Raw genomic sequence first — 24959 nt, 5'->3', positions numbered from 1 at the left:
GCCGGCCTCTTCTTACTTTCTGATGATCAAAAGCTAGCTACTGAACCTACGACTGACTAGAGCATCTGTTCAGTTTAACAAATAGCACTTGTTTGAGAATTTCCAGAAGCCGGCCCTGGGGTAGCAAGCTGAAGTCGCAGTGTCCGGCCCTCCTCAGTCGGCATGCCCAGAGGACTGGGTTTGCTGTAACGGGGAGTATGGGGTACAAATAAGTGAGGACGCAACGAGCAGAGGCTGTAGGCTCAGCGGGCCTCATGCTGGTTGATGAAACACAATCCGTTTTCTCTTTCAGCTTCCAGTCAAATAACGTTTTGCACCTGCGTAGTTGTGCAGACCATCTTGCTGTGACCTCCTCGAATTAAAGTCAAGCAATTTTCTCAAGGATTGCATCGACTTGAGATTGATAAAATACCCTGTTGTCAGACCCACAACTGTCTTCAGCACATACCCACTCCTGACTCGCCATTAGTCACGTTCTCAACAGCCCACACTCCCCTTTGCACTCCTTAAAAGCCCCCAGACCAGCCGACGCCGCGGGTCACTAGGCTAATCCTCCGCCTTGCGGCGCCGGCACACCGGGTTCTAGTCCCGCTTGGGGCGCCGGATTCTGTTCCGGTTGCCCCTCTTCCACTCCAGCATTGGAGGATGGTCCAGGTGCTGGGGTCCTGCACCCGCATGGGAGACCAGGAGAAGTACCTGGCTCCTGGCTTCGGATCAGCGCGGTGCGCCGGTGCGCCGGTGCACCGGCTGCAGTGGCCATTGGGGGGTGAACCAATGGGAAAAGGAAGACCTTTCTCTCTGTCTCTCTCACTGTCCACTCTGCCTGTCAAAAAAAAAAAAAAAAAAAAAAAAAAAAGGCCCCCAGACGGTCTTCACTGAACAAGACAATAGTTCTTCAGACTCAAGTCTGCTACCCTCCGTACCCACAAATGGATTACGCTTTTTCTCTCCTTCATCCTCAAACCTTGGCCTCATTCCTCTGATTTAACACCATCGAAAAGGACTGGGCTTCTGGTAGCCAATCTGGTGTTTAGCCAGCCACTGTAGTGGTGGTGTGCACCGCGCTGCGACTTCCCACAGGGGAGTCTGCTGTTAGAGCGGTGAGGGGTCACCCCAAGTGGCTATGAAGCCTCCAGCAGCAGGGGCTCTGTCTTCTAGAAGGGAGAGTGGGGACAGCCCCCGCAGCTGCTGGAACTGCTTTGCTTCTAAGGGACTCTCCCCTCTCTCCCGGTGAGGGCGTGGTCCCGGTGGCTCAAACCTTGAGGAAAAGAAAACAGATTCTGGAAGCCGCAGTAACAGCCTGGCCACCTGGGGAAGTCGCCTGGTGTGCACACCAAGACTTAATGCCCCATTGCTGGGGGAGGGGCAGTTAGGAATGACTTCCCTGCCCTCCGTGGGGCATCTGTGGCACTGTTAATTAACTTCCGTTGGGGTGGGGGAGGGGGGCTGCAAGCTGGGGATTCTGTTCCCTTCTCTTTTGGGTTCTGGCTCTTCTGAACTCCTAATTGAAAATTTGACTTGGTTCAATAAAATTTACACCTCATGTGGCCTTGGCGCAATAAAATTTGTGCTTCTTTGGGACTGGCACATTTCTTTTTTTGTTCTGTTTTGTCTTTGAATATGCAGGTACCAGCTCAATATTATCTGAGTCCCCTAAGGAGCATTTTGGCCAGTTGGTCAACTTATAGCTATAAGCCCATGACTGAAAAAAACTGGTAATACTAGGACCTATGTATGTCTTAGATTCTAAAAAATAAGGGAGGAGCAGGCATTGTGGCATAGCGGCTAAAGGTATTGTGCTGTGTGAATGCTAACTAGATTGGCTTAGAGATTCACACTTGTGGGGAGCAACCCGGACTAGACTAAGTTACTGGAGTTAAGACTTATTCTATGCATCTGCTCTCCCACAATATGGCGCTGGGAGAGGAGGAAACAGCTTCTACACAGCTGCCTCCAGTTCAACCAATAAACTGTAGGACCTGCTCCTGATTGGAGGAGAGCAGCGTACTCGGCGTGTGGGTAGCAGAGTTGGGATTGGTGGAAGAGGACTATAAAGGAGGAGAGAGACAACATGCACCAGGAACATCTAAGAGGAACATCCATCTGAGGGAGCACCTGTGCAGCCCCCCAGAGACCCGGCCGGCGGTGTGCCGCTCCCCTGCGGAAGTGGGGAAAGTGGCCAGGGGGAACCGCCCTTCCACGGAGGTGGAAGGGATAGTAGCCAACCCGGGAAGAACCAGCAGCAAACCCGGGGAGGGCCGAGCAGACAAAAGAACAGCGCAGGGTCCTGTGTCGTTCCTCCACGAAGACGGGGAGCGACATAATGGTGCCGTGACTCGGATATGAAGCCTAGGCAGGGTTTAGTGTCGTTCCTCCACGAAGAGGGGGAGCGACAACACTGGGGCCCATATGGGATGTAGGCAAACTGCACCACAAAGCCCCCATGTTTGCCATCATAATAAAAAGGACTTGAGGGCTGTAAGCTCTTTAAAAGTGCCCCCCCCCCCATCACAGGCCTATGTGCCTGAAAGGATTAAAAAAGTTTGTAAAACTTTGTTGCAGGGACCAGTGTTGTGGTGTGGTGGGTAAGCTTCTGCCTGTGACACTGGCATCCCATGTGAGTGCCAGTTCAAGCTCCAGAAGCTCAACTTCTGATCCAGCTCCCTGCTAATGGCCTGGGAAAAACAGCAGAAGATAGCCTAAGTGCTTGGGCCCCTGTCACCCACATGGGAGACCTGGAAGAAGGGCTTGACTCCTGGCTTTGTCCTGGCCCAGCCCTGCTATTGTGGCCATCTGGGAAGTGACCCAGTGGATAGAAAATCTCCCCCTCCTCTGTGTCTCTCTCTAACTCTTTCAAAGGCTGTGTGCAATGAAAGTAACTAAATCTCCTTGTTGATTGCTGAACTGTCACCCAAATGTTAATTGTGATTTTTAAAAAAGATTTTACGGCCAGCGCCATGGCTCACTAGGCTAATCCTCCACCTGTGGCACCAACACTCTGGGTTCTAGTCCCAGTCAGGGCGCCGGATTCTGTCCCGGTTGCTCCTCTTCCAGTCCAGCTCTCTGCTGTGGCCCGGGAAGGCAGTGGAGGATGGCCCAAGTGCTTGGGCCCTGCACCCGCATGGGAGACCAGGAGGAAGCACCTGGCTCCTGGCTTCGGATCGGCGCAGCGTGCCAGCTGTAGCGCCCATTAGCGGAGTGAACAAATGGAAAAGGAAGACCTTTCTCTCTGTCTCTCTCACTGTCTAACTCTGCCTGTCAAAAAAAAAAAAAAAAAAAAAAAAGATTTTATTTATTTAGGCACTTGAAAGGCAGAGCGTATTTTAATAACACAGAAAACAGCTCATACTCATATTTCAGTCTCATCTTCACTATGTTAAAAAGCACTGGCATTTGAATGATGGTGAAACAAAGTTGTTGTAATACCCAGTTAAGGTTATGACCCTCCTTGAAAATGGAGCAGGCACCTGAGCAGAACCACTGGGATTAGTGTCCTGAGAGCTGAACCAGCAGGCTGCTAAGGATTCTATTTCTTGAAAGATCAATTAGCAGCTGCCTGTGGCCCTGAGTGAAGAAAACTCAGCTTGCCAACAAATATCAAGTTGTCCACTCTCGTGAAGTAGGGCACATGAGAGCCCCGTTATTGAATGGAAGTGATACATTCAGGATCTAGAAAATCGCAGGCCAGGTGCAGCTTTATCCTTTCATACAATTCGGGCTGCCTGCTGATGCCCAGTCTTTTATAAGAGGTGTCCCCACTGCACCCCAGTGACACTTTCAGGGTCATGGAAGCTCGCACAGTTCACCAAAACCTCCATCACACAGAGCAGCTAAATTTGCAAGCCATCTCATAGCTGACGTCAAGGAAAATGATTTACATGGTAGATGAGAAAATTGTTCTTCAACTGGAAATTACAGGCAGTAGAAGACATGGTCCTTATACAGATAGCTTGGCTGCCTTGCTACTGGCATTCTGCTGACTAAACTATCATATCACCATACCATACCATATCACCTGCTATGGTAAGTGTCTGTGGATTTATAGTGCAGGTAGGTATTGTCAACAAGCTTAAAAATCCTATTGTGCAGTGTGAATGCTGAGTGGATTTGTTTACAGACTCGCACTGGAACATGGCCCTCAATGCTGTAACAGACTGTGGCTCTCTAACAGGCTGGACTATTACAGGGGACAAGGTGGAGCATCAACAGGGCTGTCTTGGCATTCCTGCAGCAGCTCCCATATTACTTGTAGTAGCTCATGCATGGAGGTTGGTGAACAAACTTAGATGGTATTATTTGTCCCCTCCCTAGCTCAGATATTCTGTGGTACCAAATTATTGCCAGGTTACTGTCACTGTGGTCAACTTGTACCCTTCAAGGCCAAAATTATGTCTTACTATGGAGCTGCTTTCCTTGAAAAGCAGGTGTGGGAAAGGCAGTGGAAGATGGGTCAAGTGTTTGAGCCCCTGTTACCCATGTGGGAGACCCAGATGAAGATCCTGGCTCCTGGCCTCGGTCTGGCCCAGTCCTGGCCATTGTGGCCACCTGGGGAGTGAACCAATGGATGGAAAATCTCTCTCTCCCTCTCTGTAGCTCTTTCAAACAAACAAATACATCTTAAAAAAAAAAAAAGGCAGGTGTGCTGAATCTGTCACCAAGAGTCTCACCCAGGAAGTCATTTAGGGACAGGGCACACTGACCTTATAGATTTTTAATTAGGAACAGGATCCTTAAAGTACAAGAAATATTCTTTACTCTAAAAATAAAACGGATCTCTGTCTTACTCTGCCCTTTCACACTTCCCAAGCAGCCAGTGTGACTGAATTGCTTGGCTAGATGTAATTGCTATACCTACCTTACAGATTTTCCTTAAAAACAATGAAAATGTAATAATAAAGCAAAAAAATTAAATATTTATTTGAAAGGCAGAGTTACAGAAAAAGAAAGGGGGAGAGAGAGATCCATCTTCCATTGGTTAGTTCACTCCCCAAATGGCCACAACAGCCAGGGCTGGACCAGGTTGAAGCCAGGAGCTTCATCTAGGTCTCCCTCATGGGTCATCCTCTACTGCTTTCCCAGGCACACTAGCAGAGAGCTGGATCAGAAGTGGATCAGGGGTCGGCGCTGTGGTGCAGTGGGTTAACACCCTGGCCTGAAGCGCCAGCATCCCATATGGGCACCAGTTTGAGACCTGGCTGCTCCACTTCTGATCCAGCTCTCTGCTATGGCCTGGGAAAGCAGTAGAAGATGGCCCAAGTCCTTGGGCCCCTGCACCCACGTGAGAGACCCGGAGGAAGCTCCTGGCTCCTGGCTCTGGATTGTTGCAGCTCTGGCCATTGCGGCCAATTGGGGAGTGAACCAGCGGATGGAAGACCTCTCTCTCTCTCTCTCCTCTCCCTGTGTAACTCTGACTTTCAAATAAAGTCTGGGTCACAAACTGGTACCCATATGAGATACTGGTGTCACAGACAGCAGCTTAACCCGCTATGCAATAACACCATATCTAAAGCAAATTTTAAAAAATAAAAGTTGCCCATAGCTTCGATACTCTGATATAGATGCTTTCTTTTTATGGTTCTGAGACTGCACATCATCTTGTGGTGTTGTTTTTTTTTCTCTTGTTTTTCAGATACTCAAGTTCCTCAGGGTTTCCATCATCTTGTGATCAAGTTTATCAAGGTACTATAGGAGCCTGCTGGGGCTGCCCTAGCAAAATGCTGCAGAATGGCTCCAGTGACAGAAATCTGCTCATCATCCTAGAGGCTCACAGTCTGGACTCGAGGTATCAGCAGAGTTGATTTCTCATGCAGCCTCTCTCCAGCTTGCAGATGGCCGCCTGTTGTGCCCCCACAGTCTGTTAAGTTCTGTGTTCTAATCTCCTCCTACAAAGATGTCAGTCATATTGGATGAGGGCCCTCTATGTGAACTTAATTACCTCTCAAGTACCCTGTCTCCAAATACAGTCTCATTCTGAGGTACTGGAAGTTAGGACTTCAACATATGGGGGGGGGGGGGCACATTGTCAGCCCCCAACAAGTAATGCAGCAGGTAATATTTAAGAGACATTTTAAAAATTTTGGTAGACATAAATATTGCTGCTTAAATATTTAGAGAAGCAGAAAGTAAAAGTTCAAAGGTAAGGCCACTATGTTAGGTTAAGATTAAAACTTTTTTTTCTTTTTTTTTTTTCTTTTTTTTTTTTAATTATTTTTGATAGGCAGAGTGGACAGTGAGAGAGAGAGACACAGAGAGAAAGGTCTTCCCTTGCCGTTGGTTCACCCTCCAATGGCCGCCGCTGCAGCCGGCGCACCGTGCTGATCCGATGGCAGGAGCCAGGATCCAGGTGCTTTTTCCTGGTCTCCCATGGGGTGCAGGGCCCAAGCACCTGGGCCATCCTCCACTGCACTCCCTGGCCATAGCAGAGAGCTGGCCTGGAAGAGGGGCAACCGGGACAGAATCCGGCGCCCCGACCGGGACTAGAACCCGGTGTGCCGGCGCCGCAAGGTGGAGGATTAGCCTATTGAGCCACGGCGCCGGCTCAAGATTAAAACTTTTTTTTCAATCAAAAGACATGAAAGATTGAGCAAAAACAACATCTCAGACAGGAAAAGATATTTACAAGAAGGGATGAGTAGATAAACAACTTCTGAAAACCCAAGACTCCCCAAGAGGAAAACGTGTAAAGTTATGCACAATGAATTCACAGAAAAGGAGAAAAATGAGCGGGCAGTGAGCACACAGGAGTCTCCTCACTGCTAGTCGGGGAGAAGCGTGTCTGCTTCTGAGGAAGCGCAGGCCCATCACGCAGCGAGGCTCCCCGTGCAGCTTCTGCGTGTGTTTGTCCCGGGGACCACATCAAGACTCTCCCACCGCATTGTTTTAAGAGCAAAACCAGCCAAGTAATGTAAATGTCTACTACTGTCAGAGAGGATCACTTACGTGCGGCTTTTTTCTCATATATTGAAAACTGGCAGCAAAGAAAAAATGAACTATGGCTAAATATCAGCATGGATAATATCCTTAGCATAGGAGTGAGAAAGTGTGCTGCAGAGTATACATGGGAGGACTTCACTTACAGAAACTTTAAGATATGTAAGGGGCCGGAGTTGTAGCGCCGCGGGGTGGGCCACCGCCGGCAATGCTGGCATTCCATGTGAGCTCTGGCTTGCGTGTCCCAGCTGCTAAGCTTTGATTCAGCTCCCTGCCCATATGCCTGGGAAAGCAGTGGAAGATGGCCCAAGTAACTGGCCCCTGCCACCCACATGGGAGACCCGGATGGAGTTCCAGGATCCTGGCTTCAGCTTGGCCCAGCCCTGGCCTTGTGGCCATTTGGGGAGTGAGCCAGCAGATAGAAGATCTCTCTCTCTCTCTCTCCTTCTCTCTCTCTCACCCCTTCAGTCTCTCTCTGTAATTCTGCCTTCCAAATAAATAAATAAATCTTTGAGGAAGAAAAATAGGTAAAATAGCACTGCTTGTTATTTAGGAGCGACACACAGGAAAAGTATATACGTGCAGGAATGATAAACACCCAGTTTGGAATACTGTTTATCTCCAGGACCTGGGGTGGGGAAGGGTGCAGTGAAAAGGAGATTGAAATCAGGGCAGGTGACATATGTGGGCTGTGGGTATTGCTAATGTCTTTTTAAAAATATTTTATTTATTTATTTGAAAGAGCTGGAGAGAGAGAGAGAGAGAGAGAGAGAGAGAGAGAGAGAGAGAATCTTCCATCCGCTGGGTTACTCACTCCCCAGTGCTGAGCTAGGCCAAAACTAGGACTCAGGACCTTCTTCCAGGCCTCTCCCATGGGTGGCAGGGGCCCACACCTGCTGCTGGGTCATCTGCTGCTGCTTTTCCTAGGCCACTAGCAAGGAGCTGGATCAGAAGTGGAGCAGCTGGGACAGGAACTTTCACCCACATGGGATGCTGGTGGCACAGGGGCAGTTTTACCTGCTCTGCCATAACGCCAGCCCCAAGTGTTGCTAATCTTATTGTGGAGTGAAGGACACACAGAACATTCTTTACATTTTTGATTATCTTGGATATGGTATAATACATTTAAATGAATAAAGTCATCACTGAGTATTTGCCATCTTGTGCGGAGGGACACAGGCTTTCAAAAAACAAGGTGGGGGCCGGTGCTGTGGCATGGCAGGTAAAGCTGCCTGCGGTGCCAGCATCCCATATGGGCGCCGGTTCAAGTTCTGACTGCTGCACTTCTGATCCAGCTCTCTGAAGTGGCCTGGGAAAGCAGTGGAAGATGACCCAAGTCCTTGGGCCCCTGCACCCATGTCGAACACCTGAAAGAGGCTCCTGGCTCCTGGCTTTGGATCGGCACAGCTCCAGCCATTGTGGCCAATTGGGGAGTGGACCAGTAGACGGAAGACCTCTCTCTCTCTCTGCCTCTCCTTCTCTCTGTGTGTAACTCTTTCAAATAAATAAATAAATCTTAAAAAAAAAAAAAAAAAAAAGAGGCCAGCATTGTGGCGTAGCAGGTAAAGCTGCCACCTGCAGTGCCGGCTTCCCACATGGGCACCGTTTGAGTCCTGGCTGCTCCATTTCCAATCCAGCTGTCTTCTATGCTGTGGCCATTTGGAGAGTGAACCAGTGAATGGAAGATCTCTTTCTCTCTCTGCCTGTCTTAAAAATAAATAAAGTAACTCTTTAGAAAAAAATACCAAAGTAACATGGATTGGGGTCAGCATTTGGAGACACGGTTGGGGTGCTGCTTGGGGCATCAGCATCTTGAGTGGCAGTGCCTGGGTTTGACTCCCCACTGTGCTCCTGCCTCCAGCTCCCTGCATCCTGGCAAGCAGCAGATAATGGCTCAAGAACTTGGATTTGGGAGACCCAGATTAAGTTCTGGGCTCCTGGCTTCAGCCTGAGCCAGCCCTGGGTGTTGCAGGCATTTGGGGAGTGGGCCAGTGAAAGAATGATCTCTATCTTTCAAATGAATTCGTGAATTAATGAACAGAAACTTTAAAAACAATATTGGGGGCCAGCACGGCAGCTCACTAGGCTAATCCTCTGCCTTGTGGCACCGGCACACCGGGTTCTACTCCCAGTTGGGGCACCGGATTCTGTCCCGGTTGCCCTTGTTCCAGGCCAGCTCTGCTGTGGCCAGGGAGTGCAGTGGAGGATGGCCCAAGTGCTTGGGCCCTGCACCCCATGGGAGACCAGGAAAAAGCACCTGGATCCTGGCTCCTGCCATCGGATCAGTGCGGTGCGCCGGCCGCAGCGCGCTGGCCGTAGCGGCCATTAGAGGGTGAACCAACGGCAAAGGAAGACCTTTCTCTCTGTCTCTCTCTCACTGTCCACTCTGCCTGTCAAAAAATAAATTAAAAAAATAAATTAACTCAGGAGGGCCCTAACCTAAGGGTCACTAACCTAAGCCTGGCCCTGTCTCACACCTGTGCAGTGGGTCTAGCTGCTTTGGGAAGGCTTGTGGTGTTCCCACCTGCAGTGGTGTCTGGCAGCTGTACACTGAGCTGCTTAGAGGAAGCTGTCTCCAGGCCGGCGCCATGGCTAGGCTAATCCTCCGCCTACAGCGCCGGCACCCCAGGTTCTAGTCCTGGTTGGGATGCCGGATTCTGTCCCAGTTGCCCCTCTTCCAGTCCAGCTCTCTGCTGTGGCCCGGGAGTGCAGTGGAGGATGGCTCAAGTGCTTGGGCCCTGCACCCCATGGGAGACCAGGAGAAGCACCTGGCTCCTGCCTTCGGATTGGCGCAGCACATCAGCCGTAGCGGCCATCTGGGGGGTGACCCAACAGAAAAAGGAAGACCTCTCTCTCTGTCTCTCTCCCTAACTCTGCCTGTCAAAAATAAAAAATAATAAATACTCAGAAGGAAACTGAAAAAGTTGGCAAGAATTTATAGATTTGAAAGTCTAAGCACCTACGGGATTAATAGAAGAAATGGCTGTGCAAGATGTGGCTCAAGAGAGGGAAACAGTCATGCATATGCTCTTGGTTTTGGAGATGGCATATTTCTTTCCACTAACATAGCACTGCTCCTCTGCCTCTGCATCCACTTTGTTCAAGTCCAGTTATGGGCCGGTGCCGCAGCTCAATAGGCTAATCCTCTGCCTGCGGCACCAGCACCCCGGGTTCTAGTCCCAGTTGGGGCACCGGATTCTGTCCCGGTCGTTCCTCTTCCAGGCCAGCTCTCTGCTGTGGCCCAGGAGTACAGTGGAGGATGGCCCAAGTGCTTGGGCCCTGCACCTTCATGGGAGACCAGAAGTACCTGGCTCCTGGTTTCAGATCAGCGCGGTGTGCCAGCCGCAGTGGCCATCTGGGGGTAAACCAACGGAAAAAGTAAGACCTTTCTCTCTTTCTCTCTCTCTCTCTCTCTCTCTGTCCACTCTGTCAAAAGAAAAAGAAAAGTCCAGTTATGCACAGCAGTATTTTCCGATATTCTCTTTATCATTAGTAAAGAGGATATTTTCATCTTATGTATGTTTCCTTGTTTTAATTCTTAATTTAGAATTTGGACAAGAAACAGTGCTATTATGGGTTACATCTCAAAAAAAAAAAAAAAAAAACAAAACTCAATGTGCCACTGATCAAATTATGGGAAATACCAACAGTTTACCAGGTAAATTCAGAACTAAAAACAATGTGAAAATAAATAAAAAGAAAATGTTGTCTGGGAGGAATTCCAAGAGATAATAAGTACTTGACAATACCAAATGCTGCAAAAAGAGGTCAAAGAAAGAACTTAAAGGATTATTAACTTTAGTGAGAGCTATTCCCAAGTGGTTGAATTAAAACTGAGAAGGGGGCCAGTACCGTGGCGCACTAGGTTAATCCTCCGCCTGCAGTGCCGGCATCCCATATGGGCACCAGTTCTAGTCCCAGTTGCTCCTCTTCCAGTCCAGCTCTCTGTTTGGCTTGGGAAGGCAGTGGAGGATGGCCCAAGTGCTTGGGCCCCTGCACCCACATGGGAGACCCGGAGAAAGCTCCTGGCTCCTAGCTTCAGATCAGCGCAACTCCGGCTGTTTCGGCCATTTGGGGAGTGAACCAACGGAAGGAAGACCTTTCTCTCTGTCTCTCTCTCTCACTGTCTGTAACCCTACCTGTAAAAAAAAAAAAAAAAAAAAAAAAAAACACTAAAACAAACAAAAAAGCTGAGAAGACATGAGACTTGACAAAGTCATGTGACATTGTAGAAAAAGCACAGGATTTTGAGTAAGGTCAAAAGGACAGATCCTGGGACTACATCTGGTCTTGGGCAAGGAACTAGAATTAAGCTTTAGTTTTAAATTAAATATAATGGATTTACATTTTTTAGACAATTTTCCATTTAACAGATTTACAATTTTAGACAAAGTCTAGTTTTTAGAGAACAAAAAAGGAGGGTACTAATATGAGAATCAGCCATAGCTACAGAAAAATGCCATTTCAGACATATGCTGCTAGCATGAACTAGATAGAGGATTGCAGTACACGAGTGACATGTACAATCACTCCCAGTCTCCTGGAAATACAAATGGGGGACTAGCACAGGAACAGAATCAAGGAGTTCTCTGTCAAACCAAAACAGGAATTCTAGGCTCAATAAGTGACTAAGTGGAGGCAGAGAATGGAGAAGAGATGAAAGCAAGGAGGAGGGATGGCTTTAAGAGAGAAGGGAACTCTCTGATCTACATTAACAGGAGCTTTCCAGATACTCAAGAGTTGTTAGGAGTCAGGACTCTCTTGGCTGGCAAAGGCAGTCAATGAGAAATAGAGGAGTTTCTAAGATATATATATATATATATATATATATATATATATATATATAAATAAAATTTATATAGATATATAAATCTTAGAATATATATATATAACATACCATATCTGGTGATCTTAGTAAGGGGGTATAAATTGTTTCATGGTCAATACTCAGTTTTCAGAGAAACTAAAGAACAAATTAGTAATGGAGATTTCATGTGAGGACTTAGGTGAGATTATGAATGTGAAGTATATGGCACTGTATTTGATAAGTATTAGGCATTCAATAAATCTAAGCATAACCTCATGTTATGGACTGAATCATGTGCCCCCCACACTCCCCAATTCTCCCATTGAAGCCTTAACCCTCAATGTGACTATCTGCATCAAAGCTTTAAGGAAGTACATAAAGTACAGTGAGGTAATACGGGTAAATAAGGGGCCTGCAGTGCCAGCATCCCATATGGACACTGGTTTGAGTCCCAGCTGCTCCACTTCAGATCCAGCTCTCTGCTATGGCCTGGGAAAGCAGCAGCAGATGGCTCAAGTCCTTTGGCCCCTGCACCCATGTGGGAGACCCAGAAGAAGCTCCTGGTTCCTGGCTTCAGACTGGTGCAGCTCTGGTCGCTGTGGCCATCCGGAGAGTGAACCAGCAGATAGAAGATCTCTCTTTCTCTGCCTCTCTATAAATCTGACTTTATAATAAATCCTTCAAATAAATAAATAAATCTTTATTTAAAAAAAGATAAATAAAGCCCAACTCCAATCCCACCCACTGCACAGAGAAAAGGATATGGGAAGACACAGGCACACAGCAGTCTATAAACCAGGAAGTAGCCTCACCAGACACCAATGCTGCTGGCACCCTGACATTGGACTTCCATCCTCCAAGAATAAGAAAACAAACTTTTGTGGTTTAAGCCACCCAGTCTAATGGTATTTTGTTATGGCAACCTGAGCAGACTAACACACCCCCCTAAATGTAAGCAATTTTTGTAACAAAAAGCTTTAATACAAGAGAGAAGGCTAAAGGGAGAGTCCTAACCCAAATCGCACAGTAGAATGGCTAGAATGCCTCCAAACATAGTTTTTCCAAGGGTAGATATAGTGCTGCAGCAGGTTAAGCTGCCACTGGGGACGCCAGCACCCTACACTGGAGTGCCAGTTTGAATTCCGGCTACTCCTTGTCTGACCCAGCTTTCTGCCAACACATCCTGGGAGGCAGCAGATGGCCAAGCACTTGGGTCCCTGCCACCCACAGGAGACACCCAGGAGTTTCAGGCTTCTGGCTTCAGCATGGCCCAGTCCCTGCACCTGCAGGCATTTAGGGGGTGAACCAGCAGATGGGAGATCTCTTTCTGTTTCTCTGATGCCCTTTCACATAGATGAAATAAACATTAAATAATTTTTCCTTTCTCTGCCCCTCCACCCAATGTTCTTTTTCTTTTCTTTTTTAAGATTTTTTATTTAGTTTTTGAGAGTTAGAGTTAGAAAGGTATTCCATCTGCTGGATGGAACTTCCCAAATGGCCACAACAGCCAGAGCTGGGCTGATTTGAAGCCAGGAGCCAGGAGCTTCATCCAAGTCTCCCACGTGGGTACAGAGGCCCAAGCACTTGGTCCATCTTCCACTGCTTTCCTAGGGCTTAGCAGAGAGCTGGATTGGAACTGGAGCAGCCACGACACGAAATGGTACCCATATGGGATGCCAGCACAGCAGGCAGAGGCTTAGACTACTATGCCACATTGCTGGCCCCCAACCCAATGTTCTAAAAGCTTAGTTTATATAACGCTACCTCGGAAAATTCTTGTTCATCTGTACAGATTCCCAAGAATCTGCATTTTTAACATGCACCCCAGGCAAAAGCTCCCAGAGGCACTCTGAAGTGCACTGGTGAAGAACCCCAAAAACACTGAAATCAGGCCTATATGTGCCTTTGCACAGGTCAATGGACCTTTTTCTTTATGCAAAGGCATCATCAACTCACCAAGAAATTCACATCCATAGGACCATACCAAACACAGGTGGCACCCTATTCCTCTAAAGATTCCCTAAAGATTTCTTAAGGGAAGCTGTGTGTTTTCTTAGGAGTTATATTAAAGATTGACAGCCCCAGAGACAGATGTTAGAGACATACTGTTAGAACAGTATGAAAAACTGCCTTTTCATAATGACAGATTAGACTACAGAGCAAAAAATGGGGTGATGCCATGGACAACTTTCTTTCCTTTGGTATTTACCCCCAGAGACCCTAAAGTTACAGGAAGTGTATTTGAGAATGAGAATCACTGTTGAAAAATGTAGAGGGACCAGATAAATAGCATTGTGACTCACAGTGGTGACATTTCAGGTGACTACAATGACTCTACAAGGAAATAACACATAGGTAATCATTTTAACAAATGGGTTGATGAACAACATTTATTTTCAGCAACACAGAGAAATTCCCCCAAGAAACAGATGCTATCTCACCATTTGAGAGGTAATGAAAATCTACTCTGAGAGCAAACTGGAGAGTCCAACACAAATTTAAATAAAGAGGCCTGGTAATGGAAAAGCTGGTGAAGGTGGATGTGGGGAAAAGTTCTAGCTTGTAACACTTCTTTGTTCAGGCCACAGTTGCCAATTTAGTAACAAGAGTTATCACAGGCTTCCATGGCACTGAAAAATCTTTTATACTAGCAGATGGGTATACAATGTTTCTTCCATGACCGGTAGTATTTCTTCCACCATCTTTGCCTGCATTATCTGCACCTTTTGTCAAGGAGCCACCAGGTGCTCCTGACTGCATGTGGCCAGGATGTCTGTAGGCAGCAGTCTGTGAATTCTTTACTCTGCTTCAGGCACAGCACACAGAGCTGGCCGGCTCCACCTAAAGGTGGTCACTGTGTGACTGCTATGTAGCTTGCCGGGGGGCCTTTTCCCTGGCATGGACTGTCATGTGCGTGGTAAGGGCCCCCATGTAGGTGAAGCTTCTTCCGCACTCAGCACAAGAAAAGGGCCTCTCCCTGCTGTGATGGTGCAGGTGGCTCTCCAAACTCCTCTTCTGAAGGAAGCCTTTGCCACACTCTGGACACTGGAACGGCTTCTCTCCGCTGTGCGTGTGTAAGTGGGCCTTCAAACTGCCCCGGGTGCAGTAGCTCTTGCCACACTCCGGGCAGTGGAAAGGCTTCTCCCCACTATGGACCCGCACGTGCTCCGTGAGCCTGTACTGCTGGGTGAAACTTTTGTCACACTTCACACAAGAGAATGGCTTTTCGCCACTGTGCTGGAGCAGGTGGCTTTTCAGATTTCCTTTGAGACGGAACCTTCTGTCACAGTCGGGACACTGGAAGGGTTTCTCCCCACTGTGGACGCGCAGGTGCTCCGTGAGCTGAGACTGCTGGGTGTAGGTCTTGCTGCACTCGCTGCACGCGAAGGGCTTCTCCTCCCTGTGCGTCCGCTGGTGCGACCTCATGGAGGCTTTCCAGAAGAAGCGCTTGTCACACTCGGGACACTGGAACGGCTCCTCCCCGCCGTGCAGCCGCATGTGCTCGGTGAGATGCGCGCATTGACGGAAGCGCCGGCTGCACTGGGCGCAGGAGAACGGCTTCTCTGTGGCGTGGCTCTTGAGGTGCTGCGTGAGCCTGGACTGCCGGGAAAAGGTCTTGCTGCACTCGCCACAGGCGAACTCCTTTGGCCTGCTGTGCACCGTGGCGTGGCGCGTGAGCTTGGAGGGCCGGGTGAACGTCTTGCCACACTCCCCGCAGGAGAACGGCTTCTCCTCGCTGTGCAGACGCTGGTGGGCCCTCATGGCGTTCCTCCAGAAGAAGCTGCGGCCACACTCGGGACACTGGAACGGCCTCCGCCCGTCGTGCTGGAAGCGGTGGGCTTTCAGGCTCCTCTTCTGGCGGAAGCTTTTGTTGCACTCAGGGCACGGAAAGGGCTTCTCGCCCGTGTGCACTCTGATGTGCTCGGCGAGTTTGGTTTTGTAGATGAACTTCCTCCCACACTGGTCACAAGAAAAGGGCTTCTCTCCGCTGTGTGTCCTCTGGTGGGTCTTCAGGGCTGCCTTGCGAGAAAAGCTCCGGCCGCACTCCGCGCAGTGGAAAGGCTTCTTCCCGCTGTGCTGGCAGAGGTGGGCCTTCAAGCTCCTCTTCAGGCGGAAGCTCCGGCCGCACTCTGCGCACGGGAAGGGCTTCTCCCCGCTGTGCAGCCGCAGGTGCTCGGTGAGCTTGCACTGCTGCACGAAACCCTTGCCGCACTCCTCACAGCGAAATGGCCTTTCCCCTTTGTGCAAACACAGGTGCTTCGTCAAGTCAGCTTTGTAGCGGAAGGCCTTGCCACATTCTGGGCACGGGAAGGGCCGCTGCCCTGTGTGGACGACCTGGTGAGTGATCAGACTGCACCTCAAATAGTAGCTCTTCTCACAGGCACTGCACTGGAACCGCTTCTTTCTGCACAGGAACACTGGGGGCCAAGCGACTTCAGAATTCCCTCTGGGTTTATTCTTGTGCTTTGGATACTTACGGGGCTGCTTCCTGGAGTGGCTCCTCTGGTGCTTTACCAGCTCATTCTTGACCTGGAAGACTTGCCTACAGGTAGAGCAGGAATAAAATCTTGGTTCAGGCAGACTTTCCAAGTGACCTGGAATATCTGGAGGCTTATGACATGGATCTTCCTTGTCTGGATTAGATGCTGTGCTGTGGACTTTTTGATTTAGAGTCTCTGTTTCTTGGAGACTTGGAGATTGTAAGGTAGCTCTTCGATCACATAAATTCCTTCTTTCGTTTCCGGGCAAGGTAGCACACAAGTCCTGTTTCTGAAGACCATTTAAATGGCATCCCTCCTCTCTTGTCCTGAGAGGTCCTTGGTTATCTACAGAGGAAAAAAAGGATCACTCGCATCAGTCTACCACATTGGGGTTCTAGGATCAGTTTATGCCACTAACAAAGCAGAAAAGGGAATCCCACTGATCTCAATGACTGTGAAATCTGCCTCCCATAACTCTTGTGTTCCTTTTACTACTTATTAAGAAATAGCTTAGTATTGGCCGGCACCGCGGCTCAATAGGCTAATCCTCCGCCTGCGGCACTGGCACACCGGGTTCTAGTCCCGGTCAGGGCGCCGGATTCTGTCCTGGTTGCCCCTCTTCCAGGCCAGCTCTCTGCTATGGCCAGGGAGTGCAGTGGAGGATGGCCCAGGTCCTTGGGCCCTGCACCCACATGGGAGACCAGGAGAAGCACCTGGCTCCTGGCTTTGGATCAGCGCGGTGTGCCAGCTGCAGCGCGCCGGCCGTGGCGGCCATTGGAGGATGAACCAACGGCAAAAGGAAGACCTTTCTCTTTTTTTTTTTTTTTTTTTTTTTTTTTATTTTTGATAGGCAGAGTGGACAGTGAGAGAGAGAGACAGAGAGAGAAAGGTCTTCCTTTTGCCGCTGGTTCACCCTCCAATGGCCGCCGCTGCAGCCGGCGCACCGCGCTGATCCTGGCAGGAGCCAGGAGCCAGGTGCTTTTCCTGGTCTCCCATGGGGTGCAGGGCCCAAGCACCTGGGCCATCCTCCACTGCACTCCCTGGCCATAGCAGAGAGCTGGCCTGGAAGAGGGGCAACCGGGACAGAATCCGGCGCCCCAACCGGGACTAGAACCCGGTGTGCCGGCGCCGCAAGGTGGAGGATTAGCCTATTGAGCCACGGCGCCGGCTGACCTTTCTCTCTGTCTCTCTCTCTCACTGTCCACTCTGCCTGTCAAAAAAAAAAAAAAAAAAAAAGAAAGAAAGAAATAAAATTACAAGCAAATACATCTTATGAACCTAGAGATGACACTTAGAGGGTATGTAGAAGTTGGAGATCATGAGCAACTGAGAATCTGTACCCATTACTCTATTTCCTTAAACCTGTGAAATAAATATTCATGCAGAAAAGCTGAGAATCATATCCTTATTCTTCTATAATAGGCTTCAGGAAATTTTTTCTGGAAGAAATGTTATTAGAATGTATGGGGGGGGGGGGGCGGCACTGTGGCATAGCAGGTGCCACACCACCTGCAGCACCACCTGCAGTGCTGGCATCCCATATGGGCACTGGTTCAAGACCTGGCTGCTCCACTTCCTTTCCCAGCTGTCCGCTATGGCCTGGGAAAGCAGTAGAAGATGGCCCAAGTCCTTGGGCTCCTGCACCCACATGGCAGTCCTGGAAGAAGCTCCTGGCTCTTGGCTTTCGATCGGTGCAGCTCTGGCCGTTATGACCAATTGGGGAATGAACCAGTGGTTGGAAGACCTCTCTCTCTCTCTGCTTCTCCTTCTCTCTCTGTGTAACTCTGACTTTCAAATAAATAAATAAATCTTTAAACAAAAATAAACATTGATTTGCTTTAAAAAAAAAAAAAAAGGACCTGGGGACTCACATTACTATTGCACAGGCACACATGGCAGAGAGCACTTGCCAAGCCTAGGGAAGGGTCATGAACTCTGACCCCCCCCCAAAAAAACCATAATCCCAGAAGCTGTCTCCCCTTATTCTTGTTCTCCCTTCCTTTCAGCTTTCTCTCACCTCTGATACCGGAGTGTACCCCACTCAGCAGTAGCCACTGCTGTGGGAGTGTCAGGTCTGTGCCCGATGCAGGACAGTGAGTGTGGCAAAGAGGTGTAGCTTCTTGCTAACGGCCTGGGAAAGCGGTGGAAGATGGCCCAGGTGCTCGGACCTCTGGACCCACATGGAGGACCCAGAAGAAGCTCCTAGTTCCTGGCTTTGGATCAGCCCAGCTCCGGCCGTTGCATCCATTTGGGGAGTGAACCAGCAGATGGAAGACGGGTCTCTGTCTCTGTCTGTAACTCTGCCTCTCAAATAAAAAAAGGACCTGGGGGCTGGTGCTGTGGCGTAGCAGGTAAAGCCACTGCCTGCAGTGCCACCATCCCATATGGGCACCAGCCGGTTCAAGTCCCGGCTGCTCCACTTCCCATCCAGCTCCCTGCTATAGCCTGGGAAAGCAGCAGAAGATGGTCCAAGTCCTTGGGCTCTTGCACCCACATGGGAGACCTGGAAAAAGCTCTTGGCTCCTGGATTTGGATCAGCCCAGCTCTGGCTCTTGCGGCCATTCAGGGAGTGATCCAGAGGATGGAAGACCTCTCTCTCTCTCTACTTCTCAAATAAATAAATCTTAAGGAAAAAAGAAAGAAAGGAAGGAAGGAAGGAAGGAAGGAAGGAAGGAAGGAAGGAAGGAAGGAAGGAAGGAAGGAAGGATCGTTCTGGGACTAGTGTTGTGGTGGAGTGGGATAATCTGCTGCCTGTGACAATGGCGTCCTATATGAGTGCTAGTTCATGTTCTAGATGTTCTGCTTCAATCCAGCTCCATGCTAATGAGCCTGGAAAAGTAACAGAAGGTGGCCCAAGTACTTAGGCCCCTGTCACCCGTGTGGAAGACCTGGATGGAGTTCTTAGCTCTCACTTTCAGCCTGGCCCAGCCCTGGAGGTTGTGGCCATTTGGGAAAAGAACAAGAAAATGGAAGATATCTGTCTCTCTCTTTCTCTCTGTCCTTCTGCCTTTCAAATAATTCTTTTTTTTTTTTTTTTTTTTTTTTTTTTGACAGGCAGAGTGGACAGTGAGAGAGAGAGAGACAGAGAGAAGGGTCTTCCTTTGCCGTTGGTTCACCCTCCAATGGCCGCCGCGGCCAGCGCGCTGCGGCTGGCGCACCGCGCTGATCCGATGGCAGGAGCCAGGAGCCAGGTGCTTTTTCCTGGTCTCCCATGGGGTGCAGGGCCCAAGCACCTGGGCCATCCTCCACTGCACTCCCTGGCCACAGCAGAGGGCTGGCCTGGAAGAGGGGCAACCGGGACAGAATCCGGCGCCCCGACCGGGACTAGAACCCAGTGTGCCGGCGCCACTAGGTGGAGGATTAGCCTAGTGAGCCGCGGCGCCGGCCCTCAAATAATTCTTAAAAAATAAAGTGTACCTTTCTTAGGAATGCTGAAATAGAAGTTTACTGAATTCATAAAGAACACTTCAAAAAAATTTTCATTTTCTAAAGGACTTTGCATTACATAAAAAAAGGTATCATATAAGCATAATCACTACTGTTCCCAAGTAAAGGCCATGATGACAGGAAAGAGAGGGCCCTCAGTTATCACATTCTTACCCACAAGATCTGAGGAGGAGGATTTCAGACATTCACCTAGCTATTTTATTTCAGAACTAGTTTTCTTCCAGTTGAACTGGGTAATGGCGCTCTCTTCTTAATTTTATTTTCCTTTTTAAAAAAAAAAAATTATTTGAAAGAACCTTTTCCCCTGCTGGTTCATTCCCAACAGCTAGGGCTGAAGCTAGGAGCTGGAACTCAATCTGGGTGGTAGGAACCCAGCCACTTGAGCCATCACCTGCTGTCTCCCAAGGTGCACACTGGGAGGAAGCTGGAGCTGGAAGCGAAGCCAGGAGCTGAACTGCGGCTCCAATATGGGATGCAGGTGTACCAAGTGGCATCTTAACTGCTGCTCCAAACACTAGCCTTCCAATTCCTTTTTAAAAATTTTAAATATTTTTATTTTTTAAAAGATTTGTTTATTTTTAAAGTCAGAGTTACAAAGAGAGAGGGACAGAGAAAGAGATTTTCCATCCACTGGTTCATTCCCCAGATGGTCACAACAGTCAGCACTGGGCCAAGCTAAAGCCAGGAGCCAGGCGCTTTATCTGGGTCTCCCACCTTGTGCCGCTTTCCCAGGCCATCGGCAGGGAGCTGGATTGGAAGTGGAACAGCTGGGACACAAACTGGTGCCCATATGGGATGTCAGAGTCACAGGCTGTGGCCAACCTCAGCTGTTTCTTATTTTTGAAAAAATTTTTTTCCTTTTTTATTTTTAAGGACTTCTTTCTTTATTTTTAAGGCAGAGTGACATAGAAAGGAGGAGGTTGAGATGAGAGAGATTGATGTTCCAAATACTGGCTCACTTCCTATGGCTACAACAGCTGGAGCTGGGCTGATCTGAAGCCAGGAGCCAGGAGCTTTGCTAGGGTCTCCTATATGGGTGGCAGCGGCCCAAACACTCAGACTGTCTTCTGCTTTCCCAAGCTATTAGCAGGGAACTGGACTGGAAGTGCAGCAGCTAGGACTCAAACTGGTGCCCATATAGGGTGCTGGCATTGCAGATGGCGGCTTTACCCATTATGCTATAACATCAGCTCCAAATTCACTTTTTTTTTTTTTTAAGATTTATTTATTTATTTGAAAGTCAGAGTTACACACAGAGAGAGAGAGAGGCTTTCCATCAGCTGGTTCACCACTCCCCAATTGGCCATGACAGCCAGAGTTGTGCTGATCTGAAGCCAGGAGCCAGGAGATTGTCCTGGGTCTCCCACACAGGTGCAGGGGCCCAAGGACTTGGGCCATCTTCTGTTGCTTTCCCAGGCCATAGCAGAGAGCTGGATTGGAAGTGGAGCAGCTAGGACTCGAACCGGAGTCCATATGGGATGCTGGCACTGTAGGAGACGGCTTTACCCACTATGTCAAAGCGCTGGCCCCCAAATTCACTTTTATTGTGAAAGGCAAAGAGACAGAGCTCTCCCATCTGTTGGTTCACTCCCCAAATGCCCACAATAGCCAAGGCTGGGCCAGGCAAAAGCTAGGAGCCAGAATTCAACCCAGATCTCTCACATGGATGGCAGGGACCCAACTACTTAAGCCTGCTGCCTTACATTAGCAGGAGGCTGGAACCAGGACTGGAGTCGGGACTCAAACCCAGGCACTCCAATATTGGATGCAGGTGTCCCAAGCAGCCCCTTAACCACTTTGCCAAGCACACACCCCTGTAAATATTTTCTTTAGGTTTATTTATTTATTTGAAAGGCAAAGAGAGGGAGAGATAGAGCTCTTCCATCCACTGTTTCATTCCCTAAATGCCTGCAACAGTCAGGGCTGGGCCAGGACTTCCATCCTGGTATCTCACATGGGTAGCAGCAACCTAAGTACTTGGGCCATCATCTTCTGCCTCCTAAGTACATTAGGAGGAGGCTGGATTAGAAGCAGAGTTGGGACTCAATCCCATATGGGGTGCAGGCATCCCAAGAACTGACCATTGTGCCACAGTGCCTGTCCCCCAGCAAATATTTTTAAAGAGGAAACATAAAACATTTTAAACACTGTTTTTTTAAAAACAGGACTTCATTTTTATAGTGAAATATTAAGTATTTAACATACCTTTAAATACTAAAAGTTTTAAGATATTTTAAATGTTTTCTTCATAATAAAAGAAATTCCTTCAAAAAGAGTAACAAAACTCAAGTTCTATAAATCTGTACAATAAAAAATATTATACAAAATTGGAAGGTTTTCCATTTTTCTACATACAAATGGACATGATGGTGTGACAGGGAGGTGATTTTTTTTCTTCAGGGTTTTGACAAATGGATCCTTTGTTCTTTTATAAGAAATTCCCATCTTTGCAGGTTTTATGGATTTTCTTTTGTCTTAAAATATATATATATATGTGTGTGTGTATATATATATATCTGACTTTCAAAATAAACAAATCTTTTAAAATACATATATATATATATATATATATATATATATATATATGGGGGAGAGAATATAAAAGTAGCAGAATCTCACATCTGCTACCCACTAAGTTAAGAAAACTAACATTCTCAATCAAAGCAATGGTTTTTAATGATGAAGAATAGCCAACAACCCAGAAACAATCAGAAATAAGACTAGGAAGATTAAATGGAACTTAAATCCATTTTACTCACCAAGACATGGTGGCTTTCCAGTATTCTTCAAGTCCAACAGGTCATCAGTGCAAGAGCCAGTTGTCTTTCTTGTTTTGTCTAAGCTTCCCTGATCTCTGATTAATAGCGTTCTCCCTTGTTCTATAGAAGTGATCAAAACTGGCTTGGACCAAATACAGCCTGCAAAGAGAGTCCACCCAGGCTCAGTATGGGTTAGCTGAGTACTTGACAAAATAACAATTCTAGGAGGCATGACACCAAAGTGAGGTCAAAAGATGAAAGCCTTTGAAATTACATGAAGACAACAGAATACAACCTAACCAAGACTAGTCAGATTAAATATTTTCTTCAATATTTTACAAAATAAAAGGAAGGAGAGAAATTAAGGATAATGAGGATTTTAAAAAGGTCTGAAACCCAAAATTTTCAAAAGTAATCATAAGAACTATGTGACTAGAAAAAAAATACCTTTTTTCTTCATAGAATTAAGTAGGGAATCTTAATCACTACACTTTTTTGAAGTGCCAAAATTCTTGATAAACTGAAAAAAACAGGAGTTGTTAAAAGACTGCAATGACGGGTAGAGTAATGAGGTCTAATAGCCTAAGTCTAAAGGGAAGGAACAGTCTTTAGAAATCAGTGGAGTGGTTCCTCAAAAAGCCTTTGGTGGCATTACCTAAGGCTCAGCCCTGGGACAGATACTTGTCAAAGTGAACTGTGTACCATAGCATTAGCCACACCTCAAGTGCTTGTTAAAAATGTAGTTCCCTGGGCCTTGGCCTGGACCTGCTCAATCCTAGTCTCTGGCGTAGGGATTTGGACGTTCTATAGAGAAAATCATTTGCAAATAATACCATTTGGTTTTTAGAATTTGGGAAAATCAGACTGATTTTTCCAAGTTCAAGGATGCTAATTGTGGCAACTTAAAAGTTAATACTGGAGGGGCTGGCACTGCAGCATAGTAGATTAAGCATCCTATGGACACCAGTTCGGGTCCTGGCTGCTCCACTTCTGATCCAGCTCTCTGCTGATGGCCTGGGAAAGCAGTAGAAGATGGTTCAAGTGCTTGGACCCCTCCACCCTCATGGGAGACCTGGAGGAATCTCTTGATCCCTGGCTTCAGATCGGCCCAGCTCTGGACGTTGCAGCCATTTGGAGAGTGAACCAGCAGATGAAAGACTCCTCTGTCTCTCCCTCTCTCCATCTGTAACAATGCCTCTCAAACAGATAAATCTCAAAAAAAAAAAAAAAAAAAAAAAAGTTAACATTGGGTCATCAGTACGGAGCCCTCATCTCTCCTAACTTGCTGGCCACCGAGCTCAGTCTCTTCAGCTTGGGGGTTCCAAGGCATTCTCTGCTCTAGCTGACTATTCTCCCTAGATGATCCCAACAAGCCTCATGGTTTGTAATACCATTCCTATACGTCTCCTAAATGTGTAAATCCAGTCCTCACCTTCACTTGGAATTCCAGTTTTGCACATTCAGTTACCTTCTCTCTATTTCCACAGAAGTGCCTAATAAGCCTTTCAAACTTAATTTAGCCAAAGTCTGGCCTCTCCCCAAGCCTTCCTTTCGTCAGTGAATAAAGTCATCTGCCAGCGAGATACTCAAACCAAAAATCTACAAGTTATTTCTTCTTTAACTCTTAAAAAAATCTATTTTATTTATCTGAAAAATAGAGTTAGAGAGCGAGGTAAAGCCAAAGTAAGAGAGAGGTCTTCCATCCCCTGGTGCACTCCCCAAATGGTCGCAATGTCCAGAGCTACACCAATCCGAAGCCAGGAGCCAGGTGCTTCTTCCTGGTCTCTCATGCGGGTGCAGGGGCCGAAGCACTTGGGCCATCCTCCACTGCACTCTTGGGCCACAGCAGAGAGCTGGACTGGAAGAGGAGCAATCGGGACTAGAACCAGCACCCATATGGGATGCTGGCGCCGCAGGTAGAGGATTAACCTAGTGCACCACAGTGCTGGCCCCCCATTTCTCTATCTTTGTTACTGTCTACCTGTTCTAGTCAACACAAAATCATACCAGTACTGCTAAGGATCTTCTTGGCTGGTCTCCTTTCATTGCTGTCCTGTACAATTCATTCTCCAAATAGCAATCCAAGTAATCATTGGAAAATTATATCATATCACTCCTCTCTGTTTAAATCCTCCCATCATCGTTCCCTTGTATTTAGAATAAAATCCAACTCCTTACTTCGACCCTTCCCAACTTGGCATCACTTTCCCTCTATGCATGTGCTACAACAGTCTCCTTGTGGTTCCCGACACTTTGAACTCCTTCACTCCTACCTTTGGCCTTTGCACTAGATCAAACCTCTGCCTAGATTTCACATGGTTGACTCCTTGTCATTCATATCTCAAGTAGAGAAAGTTTTAACCCCCCAAAAAGGGAATGAATGCTTCAGGCTAGACTGAGATCACTTATTAAACTGACGCCAGCGGAAATGGTTTTAAGGATTCCAGGATGAGTTAAGAGTGAACGGGGTAAGTGGTACAGTATAATCTCCCCAAATTTCTCTTTACTTCCTGAGTATTTCCTTGGCTACCTACA

At 47.8% G+C, this 24959-nt stretch overlaps 1 protein-coding gene across 5 annotated transcripts in view; it reads right to left on the bottom strand.

The window, feature by feature from the left end:
• The window catches only part of LOC100353522 (zinc finger protein 425), a 54866-nt gene that overhangs the window by 18508 nt on the left and 11399 nt on the right, over positions 1–24959 (bottom strand). For 2 of the 5 annotated variants that reach the window (XM_051839379.2, XM_051839378.2), the window contains exons 3-4: positions 22425–22583; positions 14100–16563 (exon numbers count right to left, since the gene is read on the bottom strand). The exons of 1 other annotated variant lie outside the window; for it this stretch is intronic. In XM_051839379.2, the coding sequence (XP_051695339.2) occupies positions 14603–16563; positions 22425–22583 (2120 nt within the window). In that variant the 3' untranslated portion in view covers positions 14100–14602. Of the gene's footprint in view, positions 1–14099; positions 16564–22424; positions 22584–24959 lie in introns of those variants that run through there. 2 more of the 5 variants (XM_070071351.1, XM_051839382.2) reach the window with 1 other exon arrangement.

This window comes from Oryctolagus cuniculus, chromosome 3, assembly GCF_964237555.1.
Source record: "Oryctolagus cuniculus chromosome 3, mOryCun1.1, whole genome shotgun sequence".
Taxonomy (NCBI): Eukaryota; Metazoa; Chordata; class Mammalia; order Lagomorpha; family Leporidae; genus Oryctolagus; species Oryctolagus cuniculus.
Note: the sequence above shows the minus strand (reverse complement) of the source record. Positions and strands in the feature narration are given on the sequence as shown.